The following is an 18,859-nucleotide window of genomic DNA, read 5'->3' as shown; positions in this document are numbered from 1 at the left end:
TATTTTTTTCTGTTCATAACTGATGGGAGAGCTATAGTTTGCTATAACTTCCTACTAAATTTCTTTCGGAAGATACTATTATTGAATATTGCTTACTACCGTAGTTGTACATCATAGAAAAATCTGCTGGTCCTCCCTGAGCATAATACACGGATGGCCAGCCGCATACGTAAGTCATATTGATAGTATACATAAGGAAACTTTAATTGACATAAATATTATGTTTTAAGAAATAAATGAAATTCATGTGGATCAGGGCAGGGATAGTCGATGAGGAGATTCATCTATCGTTCGCAAAAAGCAGGAAATCCGGTTTCGAGCCCAGATCAGCACAAATTTTCACTGTCGTCATTCCATTACACAACCGATGGTTCTCCATATTCGCTACTGCAAATACATTTTACATAATTTATAACGGCTGTAGTAGCAGTAGGACCTGTTCCTTATGAAATGCATACATGTCCGGAAGAACGTTGTATCATTCTTCTGAAGAACAGGTTAACTGCAGTATCGTATGTAGTGGGTAAAAGGGGCTGCGTACCCCGGGCTACGTAGTGTTGTCTTTACTGACTATTTTAATGCGCACTTCACTTGCACATACCTTACAGACAGTCACACAGTACCTCACCGAAATCTGTCCTGGGCGTTGGGTCCGTCGTCGTGAGTAATTTCTTGGTCACCGAGGTCAACTGATCATACTAAATTTTATTAATGTTTGTGGGGTTTGCTGAAGAGCGAAGTCCACAAACGCAGAATGGACACAAAGGAGGAACATCTCGCTCATATCTTACATACGCTATATGATCAAAAGTATCCGAACACCTGGCTGAAAATGTCTTACAAGTTCGTGGCGCCCTCCATCGGTAATGCAGGAATTCAATATGGTGTTGGTCCACCCTTAGTCTTGATGACATCTTCCACTCTCGCAGGCATATGTTCAATCACGTGCTGAGAGGTTTCTTGGGGTATGGCAGTCCATTCTTCACAGAGTGCTGCACTGAGGAGAGGTATCGATGTCGATCGGTGAGGCATGGCTCGAAGTCGGCGTTCCAAAACGTCCCAGAGGTGTTCAATAGGATGCAGGCCAGGACTCTGTGCAGGTCAGTCCATTGCACTATGAACAGTTGCTCGATAGTGTTGAAAGACGCAATCGCCATCCCCGAATTCCTCTTCAACAGTGTGAAGCAAGAAGGTGGTTAAAACATCAATGTAGGCCTGTGCTGTGATAGTGCCACGCCAAACAATAAGGGGCGCAAGCCCCTTCCATGGAAAACACTACCACACCATAACAGCACCGATTCCGAATTTGACTGTTGGCACTACACACGCTGGCAGATGGCGATCACCAGACATTCGCCATACCCACGTCCTGCCATCGGATCGCCACATTGTGTACTGTGATTCGTCACTCCACACAACGTTTTTCCACTGTTCAATCGTCCATTGTTTTCACTTCTTACACCAAGAGAGGCGTTGTTTGGCATTTACCGGCGTGATGTGTGGCTTACGAGCAGCCTCTCGACCATGAAATCCAAGTTTTCTCACCTCCCACCTAACTGTCATAGTACTTGCAGTGAATCCTGGTGCAGTTTGGAACTCCTGTGTGATGGTCTGGATAGATGTCTGCCTATTACACATTAGACCCTCTTCAGCTGTCGGTGCTCTCTGTCAGTCAACAGACGAGGTCGTCCTGTACGCTTTTGTGCTGTACGTGTCCCTTCACGTTTCCACTTCACTATCACTTCGGAAACAGTGGAGCTAGGGATATTTAGGAATGTGGAAATTTCGCGTACACATGTATGACACAAGGGACACCCAATCACCTGACTGCGTTCGAAGTCCGTGAGTTCCGCGGAGCACCCAGTTCTGCTCTCTCACGATGTCTAATGACCACTGAGGTCACTGATACGGAGTACCTGGCAGTAGGCGACAGCACAATGCAGCTAATATGAGAAACGTGTGTTTTCGGAGGTGTCCGGATACTTTTGGTCACAAAGTGTATCTGTGCTCAAGTAAAGGGGAGTAAAAATGAGCTCAGAGCAGCAACGTCTGTCTGTTGCTGTTGCTTTCTTGCATAGGCAGCGCCCATAAACTAGAAGTCGATTAATATATTTAATACTGTTCACTTTGCATAAATGTGAAATAAACTGTTCGGGTTAATTACCCTCATATTCATGTCATTTTGAGGGCTAAAAAGAAATATAGTGAAAAAGGAAAATCGGATATAACCTCCAACTAACTTGGTTATTGCATCATATTATTTCAATTACATTTAAATTCATGCACAACGACAACGTCCAGCACAAATATACATTTATCAGTCTCTGTAAAGATATAGTTTTATAAATTAATTCTATGATAAGGAAGTTTGACATGATTAAATTTCAGTGCATACTTCCCGCTGTAACACAGTTCTTCTAATTACAACCAACAATAGCTCAGACGTAGTTTTATTGCTCTAAAGGATTCCGTATACTCCAACGTTAAGCCAACAATTGACACTAGCCGCTGATGTACAATATTCTGCCAGGAGCGTCTTCTGACTGAAATATAAATGCGAAATTCAGAGTCTGGTAGGCTGAAAAAGATTAATGATTTCATTTTGCACACTGCTCCAAATGGTGATTTTACTTGTGCATGCTCTCTGGTTTATAAGTGAACTGTAGCGTATTCTTGATGTCAAGCTTCTGTTTATAACCGAGTTCTGATCCTGCTGACTCCTATGCCAATTGGTGTTCGGTTAATCTCAGATCTCTCACTGACGTTCAGTGTAAAGCAGATTTCCTCGTTATTTATCGACTCTGACGGACGAGATGACTACTAGCTATGTCTCCAGCTTCACTTACAGTGAAAGCCCTCTCTTTGTTAGTAAGATTTTCCAACTTATAATGCGAATGTTTGGTTAGGTTTTACCGTGGACAGCAAGTGAAACAATTTTACTGAAGAAAAGAATGAAAATTTGTTAGAAGGCGGGATTCCAACACGGCTCTTCTTCTACTCACTAGGTAGTTGTACTATCCACTAAGTCACGCTGGCACAGTGGCTTTGCACTACTTCACGGATTATCGTAGCGCGTTTCAAGTGTGATCATCCATGTGTCAAAGATATATATCTTTGAGACTTTATAAGGTGTCTGTAACCATACAGCTTCATTTGAACGAGTTTACTGTTATCAGTCATTCATACATAGACAGAATCCTTGATTACACAGCCCCCTCTCTGTATTGACTTAGTACCAGGCTGTAGGTGGCGACAACTTGTTTATTTTTAAGAACCACGTATTGTAAAATCGAACCAAGAAACGTTTTAAATGTTCGTATAATAATGTATAATGATAAGATTGCTAAACGAATTACTAAGTACTGTCAATTTATTCTAGGCGATCCTTACATTATCATTATATTCTTGTCTACTGGATACTTCTGTCTGACGAGCCCGTCGTTGGTTTCGTCGTCTGTTCTGATAAGATCTTTTATGATATAGTCAGATATCTCAATCTTCAGAGCCGGGATGTACCGAGGAGATACGCTTTTCACGGACTAAGGCATTGGGATAGTATAGTAAATGCGCTACACAGGTCTTACAGTGCGCAGTAACCGGTTAAAAGTAAGAGGGCAACGCACTATCTGGCTGTGGTCGAGGCTGCTCGGAGTACCAGAGGAAGGCGACTATCTCCGATGTATTCTGATCAAACTGGAATCGCCAATTGTGATAGAAACTCGTGAACATGCTGTCAGTCAAACACACAGAGGAAAACACGGTTAACATGCCACTTATTGATTTCCTAAGTACGAGTTTTCCAAAAACTACGTTCAAACATACCTAGTTTATACTCGTTTGTAGCATTCTGTGTTGACAGGCAGCGATGATGGTGTAAACTGGATTCACTTGAAGTAACCGAAAATTAGCGTTGTCCTTCGAAAATTGATGAGCATTGTTCTCTACACGTACTTTTCTCCCTATGCCATATATTGGAAACAACTTTATATTATCGTCACGTATTAAGTTTGACAGTCTTTCAAAGCACCAAGTCTTGATCCTTGTGCTTGGACTTTAGAGGCTTAAATAAACTGTATAGTGTAATGCTTGGCTGCCATTGTGACCGTACTGTTCGTGATTGCCAGTGCCACTCCCACACTTGTCTAATTTCTCTATATATAAATTGAAGTTCGTTGTTCGCAAGATAATATGAGGAGTTTCTGTGAGATTTATGAACCGGTTTTACACTGATTCACGCGGATACTTTGTACGTAACTTATACAGGGTGACAACTATTAGACTGTATGAAACAAATCGTCATAACTTCTTAACAGTTTGCGTTACCACGTTCAAACTGCACGCTTGGTTGCGGGGCATGATGGGAATTAGTATGGGCACGGGCACGCACCTTGTTGTTGTCATTTGGATGGGTTCGTCAATAAGCAAAATTGGCCCAAGTGGGGAACTGAGAACACGCATTTCACGATGGAAAGTCTCTTCACCCACAACTGGTGTGTAGTGTGCAGTGACCAGTCGCGGAATAATCCGTGCGATATTCCTTGATGGTATGGTGACTACCGAACGGTACGTGAAGATTTCTAAAGGTGATTTCACCCTCATTATCCAAAGTGATTCTGATTTCGACAAGGTGTGGTTCATGCAAGACGGAACTCGACCACATCGAAGCAGGAGAGTGTCCGATGTCCTGGAGGAGCACTTGGGGACCGCATTCTAACTCTGGGGTACCCAGACGGTATTGGCATGGGCCTCGATTGGCCCCCATATTCTCCAAATATGAGCACACGCGACTCCTTTTGTGGGGCTATATTAAAGACAAGGTGTACAGCAATAACCCCAAAACCATTACTAAGCTGAAAAGAGCTATTCAGGAGGTCATCGACAGGATCGATATTCCGAAACTTCAGTGGGTCATGCATAATTTCGCTGTTCGTCTTAAAAATGGTTCAAATGACTCTGAGCACTATGGGACTTAACATCTATGGCCATCAGTCCCCTAGAACTTAGAACTACTTAAACCTAACTAACCTAAGGACATCACACAACACCTAGTCATCACGAGGCAGAGAAAATCCCTGGCCCCGCCGGGAATCGAACCCGGGCACGGGAAGCGAGAACGCTACCGCGCGACCACGAGCTGCGGACGCTGTTCGTCTGCGCCACATGATCTCGAACGATGGCAGGCATATCGAACATGCCGTAACCTAAATCCCAATACCTGTTGTGACATTTACATGTTGAATAAAGTGTTTGCACGCTGTAGTTTCTAACTAATTTAGGTTTTTTCCATATAGTTTAGAAATTGTCGTCTTGTATGTCTTTGTACAAATTGTCTGAGCTATGACGAATTAAAGATAAGTTGTGAAGATCATGCCATTGCCAACTAGCGAACAGCCGCCATAACTCGCAAGAGCAGAAGTGCCTGAAGAACTCAGCAAGTGAGAGCTAATTCGCATCTGGTGTGGCGGACTAGTAGCACCGAACGGGATGGTTGTTAGTTTATCGCCTTACTGCAGCGTCGCTCGCTTGATCAGGTCTTCCTCAGCCTTGTTCGTGTCTTCGTGTGTGTCACGTCGTCGTTTGGTCTGTAACGATAGTAGTTGTGCGTGTCCGTCGGTAGCAGCGTATCGGCTCATAATGTCCGTCACGGGTTTCAAGTGTGTTCCAACAAAAGGTACAGTTACCTTTAGTTTCGAGAAATCGACGCTTCCCGTGCTGTTCGGATCTTTGGAGGTTCATGACCGGCTCGTCGACACCGTTAATGTAACATCCGATGAGGTTCATACTGCCTATTTCGACTCTGATAACAATGTCTTTTTCGTTAAGTTTTTGGATCCTCTGCAAGGGTTTCAAGTGTGTTCCAACAAAAGGTACAGTTACCTTTAGTTTCGAGAAATCGACGCTTCCCGTGCTGTTCGGATCTTTGGAGGTTCATGACCGGCTCGTCGACACCGTTAATGTAACATCCGATGAGGTTCATACTGCCTATTTCGACTCTGATAACAATGTCTTTTTCGTTAAGTTTTTGGATCCTCTGCAAGGGTTTCAAGTGTGTTCCAACAAAAGGTACAGTTACCTTTAGTTTCGAGAAATCGACGCTTCCCGTGCTGTTCGGATCTTTGGAGGTTCATGACCGGCTCGTCGACACCGTTAATGTAACATCCGATGAGGTTCATACTGCCTATTTCGACTCTGATAACAATGTCTTTTTCGTTAAGTTTTTGGATCCTCTGCAAGGGTTTCAAGTGTGTTCCAACAAAAGGTACAGTTACCTTTAGTTTCGAGAAATCGACGCTTCCCGTGCTGTTCGGATCTTTGGAGGTTCATGACCGGCTCGTCGACACCGTTAATGTAACATCCGATGAGGTTCATACTGCCTATTTCGACTCTGATAACAATGTCTTTTTCGTTAAGTTTTTGGATCCTCTGCAAGGAGATAGGCTGCATTTGCGTCATGGTTCACAAGTTCCTTCTAAGCATCGTGTAGGTTGTATAAGTATGGTGCCTCTTGCTAACGCGGATCTAGATTGCTTCAACGTCCGAGTGGAAGCTGACGGACTGTTCATTTAAGGAGATTTTTCTCCCTTACGTTGTCAAGGATATACGAAGCGAACTCTGGTCCATTCAACACCGTTTATTATATTATAGCGGAATCCGTACAGCAGAGATGGTAACCAAATGTTAACATTCCTTCCCATCCACGGGTCTGTGACTAAAGCGTTCAGATAACGTATAGTGAGCAAGTGAGACTTACTTTCTTTCCAATGAAAGTGGCAACCTCAGATTTAATTCCATGAGGCAGGTATTTTTATTGAAGTCCTCATTTGCAACAGCGACGGAAATTGACGTTAGCTGATATCGATTCTGCTGCTCACAACGTTGGTGCTACGCCTTCCCTGGGTGATATGGAGCAACAGAGAGATGCGCAGCTTGCTGTTCCAGACTTTCTGCCTATATCCTCGCAGCACGAACCTGAAATTATTATTCCCAATCCCGCAGTGTCCGCAATGCAACATAGACGCCGTACGCATGAGTATGAAGAGACGGATACGTCTGCTCCTCGCCCAATACTCGCTGAAGTTACTTTGTTGGCAGATTTATCTTGCAGTGCTGAGTCGTGGTGCGAAAGCAGATGGTGTGATCTCTAGCGTTTCTCCTAGTATTCCTCCCGCGGTCGAGGTAACTCTTCCAAAACCATCCTAGGGTGGAGAAGTCGTTGAGCCTTCTGATGTTCCAATGACTCAACAGCAGCAAAATGAGGCGCCCCTAAAGTTATCTGTTCCCTTGACGTCACCCATGCAGGTAATATCGGAACCAAAAACTGTTGTTAAGCGAGTGGGGGTCATTGGTGGCCAGGAAACCCTACCTGTTGACCCAGAAGTTGTGATCCTCTCTTGTGGGTCGGTCTGAATTCCAAGGACCACGTCCGGCGGAATGGGCTCCTGCGACTCGTTTTTTGTAACCTACTTTGATTAATGTTCAAGAACCACCTGCGTCCCCGACTGCCGATGCTGTATTACCTCCCAGTCGTAAACAACGCGTCAAACCTGAGCGCGCGGGGGCTCGTAAAGAGAAGAAACACAAAGTTTCCAAAGGCATGAGTGCAAGCCCCTAACCCTCTGGCTCGTCAATAGACTCAGCAGTGGATCTTGATGTAGACTGATAACGTAATTGAGTTGGTCGGAACATGGAATTTCGTTTCTTATTCTTAAGATTTGCTAGCTCACGCGTTTATTCCTTTTATAGTTAACAGGGCAGAATCGGACCAGCAGCTCGTTTGCTGTGTCTGTTTATCAACACAGAAGCGCCGAAGAAACTTGCATAGCCATCTGTATTCAAGTACAGAGATATGTAAACAGGCACAATACGGCTCTGCGGGCGGCAACGTATATATAAGACAAGTATCTGGCGCAGTTGTTAGATCGGTTACTGTTGCTACAATGGTAGGTTATCAAGATTTAAGTGAGTTTGAACTTAATGTTCTTCTTTCGGCGCACGAGTGATGGGACACAGCATCTCCGAGGTAGCGATGAAGTGGGAATTTTCCCGTACGATCATTTCATGAGTGTACCGTGAATATCAGGAGTCTGGTAAAAATCGGTTCTCCGACATCGCTGCGGCCGGAATAAGATCCCGCAAGAACGGGACCAACGACGACTGAAGAGAATCGTTCAGCGTGACGGAAGTGTAACCCTTCCGCAAATTGTTGCAGAATTCAGTGCTGGGCCACCAACAAGTGTCAGGGTGCGAACCATTCAACGAAACATGGGCTTTCGTAACCGAACGCACACTCGTGTACCATTGATGACTGCACGATACAAAGCTTTTCGTCAGCACTGAGACTGGACTGTTGATAACTAGAAACATGTTGCCTGGTCGCACGAGTCTCGTTTCAAATTGCATCGAGTGGATCGACGTGTAACTGATATGGAGACACAGCATGAATCCATGGACCCTGCATGTCGGCAGTGGAGTGTTCAAGTTGTCGCAGGCTCTGTAATGTCCTAGGGGGTGTGCAGTTGGAGTCTAGATACGACTCTTTCAGGAAACACGTACGTAAGCATCCTTTCTGATCACCTACATTCATTCGTGACCACTGGGCATTGCGATTGACGAGGGAAATTCGAGAAGGACAAAGCGACAGCCCACATGTCTAAAATTGCTACAGAGTGGCTCCAGGAACACTCTTTTGAGTTTATACACTTCCGCTGGCCACCAAACTCACCAGATATGAATATTATTGAGCATATCTGGATGCCTTGCAACGTGCTGTGCAGAAGAGATGTTCACCACCTCGTACTCTTCGGATTTATGGACAGTTCTGCAGTATTCCTGGTGTCAGTTCACTCCAGCACTATTTCAGACATTAGTCGAGTCCATGACACGTGGTGTTGCGGCACTTCTACGTGTTCGTGGGGCCCTACACGATATTAGGCAGGTGTAGCAGTTTCTTTGTCTCTTCAGTGTAGAAGCTTGCCAATGTGACGATGTCTATGATCTTACTGTCAGATCGCCTTCTAGCAAGTCGCCAGGATTGGTTGGCCTGCCTAAGGAGTTTTATGTACATTTTGTGCGTTTGTTGGGTACTATTTGTGCATTTATTTTGAACGAAGTGAAGGGCTTGGGCCCGTCTCGTTTAAAGTTAACAAAACTGTGTTCATTTCCTGAAAGTTCTGGTCAGGCGGCACCTAATAACTTTCGTCCGATTACCTTATTGAATTTTATTTAGACGACTGCGACGAGGGCTGTGAATACCCAGCTGTCTGCGTTGCTGGGGGACGATTATTACTGACCCTCAAAATTGTAATCCTGGTCATATTATTCTGACCCCGGCAGCTAAATGTCCTGATGTCAAATCAATGGCTGCTGTTAATTCTGTTCCTAGTGATTTGGCATTTTTGGATTTTGACGAGGAGTTCTACCGGGTCAGCCGGGCGCTGTGGCCGAGCAGTTCTAAGCGCTTCAGTCTGGAACCGTGCGACTGCTACGGTCGCAGGTTCGAATCCTGCCTCGGGCATGGATGTGTGTAATGTCCTTAGGTTAGTTAGGTTTAAGTATTTGTAAGTGATAGGGGACTGATGACCTCAGATGTTAAGTCCGATAGTGCTCAGAGCCATCTGAACCATTTCTACTGGGTCAGCCATGTCTCCATCCAGGGCACCCTTACAGCGTATTGGTATGTTGACGATATTCTACATTCCGTAAGGTTGTCCTTCAGGGCAAGACATCGAGGTTTAAATTTCAGCGAGATGATGCCACACCGCATGAGTTTCTACTGCTTGTCTTCGTCCTTGCGAAACCCTATCTTGGCGAGCAAGGTCGCCTAATCTCTCCGCAAATTAGAACGTTTGTATCATCGTGGGCGCGGCCCACCGACCATTTCACAATTCTGACTATCTAACGCACCAATTGGACAGAATTTGGCACGATATCCCTCAGGAGGACATCTAACAACGCTAACAATCAATGCCAAGCCGAAAAACTGCTTGCATAAGGGCCAGAGGTGGACCGACGCATATTGACCAGCTTAGTTCTGTGAAGCTCTTTTTCTTGAACAAGTCATCTAATTTTTCTGCAATTATAATTATTTGTTTGTTTGTATATGTACATCACATACACCGATTTCCGTGTCATTCGGATAATTTCTTCGAGGGACTTTCTTAAATTTTTTCTTAAATGATTCCCATGGCATGGCTGCGATATGGCACTGGTGTTCTAGTTGGTGAGCGCAAATTTTACTGGGGAGCGACGCGGACGGGGCAAGGATGCGTTAACTTTAAGAATTCAGTAGGAGAATCCTGTCATAGTTTCGGAGTCATCGCAAAAGGAAAGTACGTGACTGTGTGTGTGTGCTGCGTTACAGGCGCAGGTGCACGAGCTGGAGCGACGCTTCAAGCAGCAGCGCTACCTGTCGGCCCAGGAGCGCGAGCACCTGGCGTCGCACCTCAAGCTGACGTCGACGCAGGTGAAGATCTGGTTCCAGAACCGCCGGTACAAGAACAAGAGGCAGCGGCTCCTAGAGGGCGCCACCGCCGCCGCCGCCGCCGCGGCAGCCGCTGCCGCCGCCGCCGCTGCCGTCACAGTGAAGGTATACCGTCTGTCTGTTGGTGGAATTGCGCAAAGCGCTGGAGCATGTAGTAAAAAAACTGGGTCTCGTCATTGTTGGGCTACTAGTTGAGGGGTTAGAATCTCAGATGTCCCAAAAGTACATCAACGCTGCGCTTCCGTCCAGGAATATCTCATTCCAAATCTGGGGTTGAAATTGCCTGTTAAATCTTAATCAATGTTTTCAAGAATTATATTACTAAAAAAAATAAAGATTAAAGAAAGTAAACCTAGCTGGTTGGTGAACAGAATGAGATTTTCACTCTGCAGCGGAGTGTGCGCTGATATGAAACTTCCTGGCAGATTAAAACTGTGTGCCCGACCGAGACTCGAACTCGGGACCTTTGCCTTTCGCGGGCAAGTGCTGTGCCATCTTTTTTTTTCTTTTAATCTCATTTTGTTCGCTTTTGTTCGTTGCATCTGCTCGAGGCGGACGTCGTAAGACATCCGTTTAAGTTCGTTGCTGATCGATTAACTCAGTTTTTATTACAGAGGGCAGCTGACCCTCTGACCGAACACGCTGAGCTACCGTGCCGGCACCATCTGAGCTACCGAAGCACGACTCATGCCCGGTACTCATAGCTCTACTTCTGCGGTTCGCAGGAGAGCTTCTGTAAAGTTTGGAAGGGAGGAGACGAGATACTGGCAGAAGTAAAGCTGTGAGTACCGGGCGTGAGTCGTGCTTCGGTAACGCAGATGGTAGATCACTTTCCCGCGAAAGGCAAAGGTCCCGAGTTCGAGTCTCGGTCGGGCACACAGTTTTAATCTGCCAGGAAGTTTCATAGCTGGTTGGTATGAACCTTCTCATAACGTGCAACCACCTTCTCAGGACTTAATTTCGACTGGAACGGCTATCCGGCACCTCGCAGGGAATTTTTTTTAACTCACTGGAACAGCTGAATCAGCGTAAAATCAAGAGCTGTAATTTCTTTCTTAGTTGACAGTAATTCGATCTGTGGTAAGGTCGTATGGGACCAAACTGCTGAGGTCATCGGTCCCTAGGCTTACACACTACTTAATCTAACTTAAACTAACTTACGCTAAGGAAAACACACACACCCAAGCCCGAGGGAGGACTCGTACTTCCGAGGGGGGGGGAATCCTGACAAGGCTCCTATACCGCGCGGCAGTAATTCGAAATAATAACACCAAACTCGGCAGAGTGAAATACAGTGTTAACTAGTTCGCTATATTAACATCGACCACGTTTAAACAAAATCCTGTGAAAATCACAGAAAAACTGCCCGTAGCAGTCATGTCCAGTTTATAATTCTATTACACGTTTTGCCGCATTACACATATATCAAAAGGCAAGTTGAAAGATTGTTAGTGTACCATTATAGTTGTTTTTGTACTTAAGGACTGTGTCAGTACCTGGAAGAGGAAATTGTTCCTAATAAACGCAACAAATTGCACTAGAAACGAGTGACAGTGATGGAAAACTACAATATATTAGCTTATTGTTTTTTTCCAGAAGTGCACATTTAAATGTCATTAGACAGCAATTTACGGTTCGTCCACGATCTGCCATTGTTCAAACACTCATTGATTTAGCTTATCTTAAAATAGAAGGAACTGAATAATATACAGAATATATTTAGAGAATCAATTTTCATAATATAATGAAGAAGGTCTAACAAAAGAAGTCACGAACGAATGCCCAAATGAGATTGAAGCAAAAAACTACAAACAAAAATACCAGCAGTCAATTTCTTCCTGTAAGTCCAAGGAACACGCATTATAAAATAACATACAAGATAAAGCATATTTGCGATTGATGTAAAACATACGTAAAATATTCCTAACGTAAGAATTAAAAAAAAAAGCGGTTGGTTTATACGTGAGATATACGTGTAACACATGTGAAAGTAGCACAAACTGAAATGACAGTCAACACAATATTAATAAGAAGTGTAGAACACGCAACAACGAAACATCAACTAGCTCTACAGGACGACAGTATCCAATAACAAACACTAATGAATAACAAACAACCGCAACTGTACAAAATATTTCCATTAATACAAAAATATTTATGTAACGTTGTCCGTATTTGAATATTTGTCCCCATTCATTCTGCAATAATATGACAATTTTGTCAACGTCATTACAAAATATCCCTTTCGACTACCACGAGGGTTGCCCAGAAAGTAACGCACCGCAATTTTTTCTCATCCAAAAACAATCCTGTGGTGTCACCGCCAGACACCACACTTGCTAGGTGGTAGCCTTTAAATCGGCCGCGGTCCGTTAGTATACGTCGGACCCGCGTGTCGCCACTATCAGTGATTGCAGACCGAGCGCCGCCACACGGCAGGTCTAGAGAGTCTTCCTAGCACTCGCCCCAGTTGTACAGCCGACTTGCTAGCGATGGTTCACTGACAAGTTACGCTCTCATTTGCCGAGACGATAGTTAGCATAGCCTTCAGCTACGTCATTTGCTACGACCTAGCAAGGCGCCATTACCAGTTACTATTGATGCTGTAAAACATGTACCGTTAAGAGCGATGTTCACCAATTATGGATTAAAGTTAAGTATTCCAACAGATACGTACTATTTTTGCTAGTCTCAATTCCTTGTCCTGTTCCAGACCTCACGCTAGCCTGCGTGAGCTTAAACGCGTGCTATTCGGCTTCCTCATAGTGGATTGGCTGCCTTGCCAATCCACAACAAATCCTACGAGTGCGAAGCGCTACGTATGTATTGTTTGTAGTCTCCTGGGTGAACGCGCCATGTTTCCGTCATTTCCGACAGATAGCTCCAGGACAGTTTCAAAATGGCGTGCGTAGGTGATGAACGTTAAAAGCAATGTGCTGTCATTGAATTTGTCACTGCAGAGAAAGAAACTGTGAGGAATATTCACAAACGCTTGTGCAAAATCTATGGGGCATCTGCTGTCGACAGAAGTACAGTTAGTCACTGTGCACGGAGGTTGAGGTCATCAGAAGGAGGTTCGGCGGAGCTCCACGATTTGCAGCGGTCGGGGACACCGTCCACGGCTGTCACACCTGACATGTTGTAGCGAGCTGATATTGTCATTCGCGAGGACAGACGCGTTACAACTCGTCAGTTGGCGCTGCATCTGTCAGTCAGCAGAGGAAGTGTGGATGCAATTATCCGCACTCTTGCACATTCAAAAGTTTGTGCAAGATGGGTCCGCGGAGTCTAACGGTGGATCACAAATCATACAGAAAAAACATTTGTCTTGATTTGTTGCAATGTTTTGAAGCTGAGGGAGAGGCCATCTTGTTCCGGATTGTGACAGGTGATGAAGCCTCGGTTCATCATTTTGAGCCCGAAACAAAACGACAGTTGATGGAATGGCGCCATTCCCACTCCCCGCAGCAGGAAAAATTCAAAGCAACTGCTTCCGCCGGTAATGTCATGATCACCGTGTTCTGGGACTGTGATGGTGTGATTTTCATTGATGTGATGCTAAGAGGCGGTACCATTAATTCAGAAGCATCTGTCAACACATTAACAAACCTCAAGACGCGCTTCAAGCGACTTCGGCGCCACTGCAACCCACGAGATGTTTTGCTGCAACACGGTAACACTCGTGCCCACACGAGTCTGAGGACTGCGGAACACATCGCAGAACGGGGATGGACAGTGTTACCCCTACAGCCCTGACCTAGCCCCTCGGACTTACACTTGTTTGGACCATTAAAGGATGCCATTCGTGGAAGACATTTTGAAGACGATGCTCCGGCACCAGGACAAGGATTGGTACCGACGGTGGATACACGATTTTGTTTCGCGCTGGAGGAAGACCATAGAACTCGGTAGAGATTACGTGGAAAAATAGGGTGTGTAGGTAAAACACCGTTTTTTCGTGTGTGTAATCCTCATTATGTTCAAAAAAGAATTGTTTAAGAAAAAAATGCAGTGCATTACTTTCGGGCAACCCTTTTACTAACATCACAATAGTTACATAAGTCTGCGTAATACAACGGAAACGAAAATGATCTTAGGAGACAGAAAGCTGAGAATACGACGTGGATGATAAACTTTCTAGTTACAGATCAGAAATCGCTTACACGCCGACAGAAGCAGAATAAACACGAACAAAATTTTATTAAAGTAAGTGCACTATTGTATCGGCTTATTCGCATTATACGAGATAGCAATTCACTGTGAAACGAATCACTTACTGTCGCTTCTTGTACCAGTCTCCTAGCAATGGCATTTATTTCCTTATCTATGTTTCAGGCAGCTCGTTTACCAGTTTTCCAGGATTATGTGAATAGATGGAAACGTAGACTATTGTACGTACCTTAAGTACGGTTCTAGACTAATAGATGCCGTGAAGGAAAAATTCACATTACGGGGCTTAATTAATCCCTAACTGCCTCCCAGAGAAAATTTTCTATACTCTGTTCTTTGGAAGGTCATGTATTCCACCAAAAAAAAAATCTCTGTATCACCAAACATAATGTCGTTGCACATACGTACAACAAATCTTCGATTCTCTTCACGTTTTAGGCCAAATATGTTGTTACAGTATCCGTATGTTATGTTGTCTGTGCTCTCTCCTTCTACCTCAATAATCCTGAATTTTGGTTATTAGGGCTAAGATTTCACTTTCCGTTCTTCACAGATGATCATTCGATAGGAAAGAATTTTTCCGTGTTACTAGCTGTATCCGGCCATGCTTTCCAGTGGCTCCGTCTGCTTAAAAAGAAAAGGAAGAAAAGGGAATACACAGGTTTCTAATATGTAAGGGAATTAGATATACGTCCTAATCTCCTTTTCTCCCCTTTCACTTCTATCTCCCCTCCCCTTTTCTTTGTCCGTCTTCTCCTCCTTCCCCATCTCTCTGTCCACCACTTTCTCCCTCTCTGTCTGTCCATCTCCTCCTTCCCGTTTTCTATGTTAATTTCCTTCCACCCCTCCGTTCATCTCCACTTCCGCTCTCACTGTGACCCTGAGCGTTATTTAGTGTTATTAGGAATTGACATTCTGTACTATTGTTCTAATCATAAACCAATATTTCATAAATATACCTCTCCTGTTTCCTAACAACGTTCCACTATAGTATATTTTATATGTGTTTTATATACTAAAAAGTATGTAGTCTGTATGCATCTAAACGTTTTGCTGTACAAACGAGGAAAAGTTTGAAGTCAAGTGGAAGGTACATTTGAGATTTTTCGTAATAATGTTTTCCTTTACATATTATCTATGTGCTGTATGTATTGAAAATATACATATATTAAAGAATTACACACTAAAAATACATCCATATTGGGATTCAAAGTTGTGTCAACATTTCTAAGAAATCATTCTAGAGCTTTCGGAGATCACAGATTTTGAACAAACCAACTTTTACATTTTTATAATGTTTCCCCTTCTGTTACATATGTCTATTACATACATACCACGCGCCGGTTACAGTAGGTATATAAAAACGCTTGGGTATTCGAACTCACTTGTGTCTAAGTTTCAAAGCAACCCAATAAGAACTTCCGGAGATTTGATATTTTGAAGAAACGAACGTCTTGTTTGTACTCATATAGAAAATGTAAATGGTCCTAATCGCAAATCTCCGAAAGTTTTTGATCGTTTGTTTTGAAATATTGCCACTACTTCCCATTGGTATACGCACGTATTGGATAAGTATTTAATGACCTAGGAATCAATGGGACGTTAAACCCATTTTTTCTATCTTGCTAAAAAAATGGTTCAGATGGCTCTAAACACTATGGGACTCAACATATGAGGTGATCAGTCCCCTAGACTTATAACTACTGAAACAGAACTAACCTAAGAACATCACACATATCCATGCCCGAGGCAGAGTTCGAACCTGCGACCGTAGCAGCAGCGCGGTTCCGAACTGAAGTGTCTAGAACCGTTCGGCCACAGCGGCCGGCTTTCTATCTTGTGCTTCCTTGATCCATAAGTAATTAAGTGTGATCGAAATAGCAATTGGTTACCCAAACCATTATCTGAGCTATACACGTTACCTGTTGATAGAACCTGACGCCGTCCTCGCGGCAACACCCACCACCGTGCCAGCAGCAGCAACATCAGCATCAGCAGCAGCAACATCAGCAGCAGCAGCAGCCACGGCGCATCGCGGTGCCGGTGTTGGTACGCGACGGCAAGCCGTGCGCCAGCCCGCCGCCCCCGCAACCGCCCCCGCCAGCCTACCACCTGCCTCTGGCTGCCACCGCGGCCGTCAAAGCCGAGGAGGAGTCATTCCTGTGCCACGGCTACCCCACGGCCTCCACCCCCGGCGCTCTGCAGTTCGACCAGCCGCCGCCGCCGTCGCCCCCAGGTCTGGACGTCTTCAGCCGCCAGGATGCTGCCTCCTACTGTGCGGTCGTAGACGCCCACCAGCTGAGAGCCTGGTGAAGGCCGAGCCTTACTATGCTACAATAAATACGACACTCAGCGGAAAATCGTGCTGCGCTACCTATGTGGTGTGATATCGGAGCGTATGCTGATACACGTGTAACGTCTCACTTGGCCCAACACTGACATCGTGCTTTAGCTACGGAACTTCGGCATAAGGAAATAGGTATAGTCTGCTGGACACTCGCAGATCATTGAAGACTGCTCTAATGTCAGGCTACACCACTATGAGATGCAGAAACTTGGCCTAAATAAATGCGCTTAATTTTGGAGTAGCGGAAATGACGTTAATCATTAAACCACGGCAGATGAGTCGTAGGAAGCCCATTCAAGTTCAGAGATCAGAGAGAGAGAGAGAGAGAGAGAGAGAGAGAGAGAGAGAGATCTCGCGAGAGAGAGGAAGGAAGAGAAGGGGAGGGAGACACGGTGGAAAGGGGGATAAGGGGGATGACACTACTCGTTTCCAGAAACCAAATTGAAAGAACTGTGGTATGATATTAACTCTGGTTGCGGATACAAACCTTCTGTAAAACAACACAAAATATTTTCTCCCGATGCTCACCCAGCGATATTTCAGCGCATGTGTGCCATGTTGAGCTGATTTATACTTTTCCTTTGTGTGTAATACCTTTGCACGTTTACTCTTCACCAGAATATTTCTTTTATTTTTCTTTATTTAATGTTTTGTATATACGTTAATAAATTTGCATTACATTTTCTTTGTGCAGAATACTTAGCATGTATCAAACATCTTTGCGCATAGAGACATCATTACGGAAGTGTCGAAAATTGCAAGAAAAATTTAGTGTGCTTCATTAGCACGAGTATTAGATGATTACATACCGCCACCCCAAGGATCTGCTTCTCAGGGAAACAGTAACGAAAATAGAGACACATTCAAAGAGGGCTTATTAAAATAGAAGAAACGGACGTGTTCTGGAACATACACGGATCGGTATGAAAGGAAAAATAGTTCGTGTTTTGCAGAAGGTCTTCCAGAATTTTAGTTTACAATAGAGTGTAAAAATAAAGAGCTATCAGAATTAAAAGATTACTGTGCCAACAGTGTTTAAATGTGAAGGAAGGAGTTTTGACCTACTTCACCACACCGAATCTTGTGCGACGCTGTCCTTAGAAAGAAGTGACAATGAGACAAATATTGAGGAGTATAATTGGAACATGTAACATTCTACGACGCGTATTTCAGGATAATTCTCCAAAGTAGATAGTGTGGAGTTATGGAGTACTGACAGGAAGCCCAAATAAACAACCTTTGTTTAACTGGAGACGCCTCTCGGCTAGATAAGAGAGTGAATAAAGAGTAATAAACATCCCATAAACTACAGACACTTATTATTTAAGTTGCTACGCATCCGAAAGACTATAAATGTGTATATTATGAGTGAAGCTAGTGTTTCAGCTGCAAAATGTTTGTCGGTACATGACCAAGTCTTTGTACCTTTCTGTCATGTTTGCGCAATTGCTACAGACGTTTGTTAGAAGCATATAATTTCGCCGAAGTTTGTTATTCGTGGTCTTTATTTGTTGCGATTTGAGCGAATGTGTAATAAAGAACTCTACTTGTATCCATTGTATAGTTTCTCTTTTTCTACGACTTAATATTTAAAGCTCGATGGAACTGTATCTGGAATTGTCCCTTCCTGTTTCTTATTCACTTTTATCACTTCATCAGCTTATCATTAAGCTCTTTTTTTCTCGACGAGTGTTTCAAGAAGACACTTTGGTCTTGCTATGCTTTGTATCCTGTGGTGAGTACTATTCTCTCATATCTTTAACAGAATTTTTTGTCGGTGCTTGACACAACATGACACCACACTCAAATAGCAATCACTTCCTGATGTTCTACAAAATACAGTTCATTTGGTCATGAAATCT

General features: G+C 44.0%; 1 protein-coding gene across 1 annotated transcript in view; it reads left to right on the top strand.

The window, feature by feature from the left end:
* Positions 1-16,963, top strand: part of LOC126176594 (homeobox protein Nkx-2.5-like) — a 122,603-nt gene extending 105,640 nt beyond the window's left edge. Inside the window, exons 5-6 of the mRNA XM_049923754.1 lie at positions 10,361-10,543; positions 16,664-16,963. Of these exons, the coding sequence (XP_049779711.1) occupies positions 10,361-10,543; positions 16,664-16,963 (483 nt within the window). The remainder of the gene's footprint in view (positions 1-10,360; positions 10,544-16,663) is intronic.
* Positions 16,964-18,859: the final 1,896 nt, after the last annotated feature.

The sequence above is a fragment of the Schistocerca cancellata genome, chromosome 3, assembly GCF_023864275.1.
Source record: "Schistocerca cancellata isolate TAMUIC-IGC-003103 chromosome 3, iqSchCanc2.1, whole genome shotgun sequence".
NCBI lineage: Eukaryota > Metazoa > Arthropoda > Insecta > Orthoptera > Acrididae > Schistocerca > Schistocerca cancellata.
The sequence above is the reverse complement of the archived record's forward strand: the minus strand, read 5'-3'. Positions and strand labels throughout refer to the sequence as shown.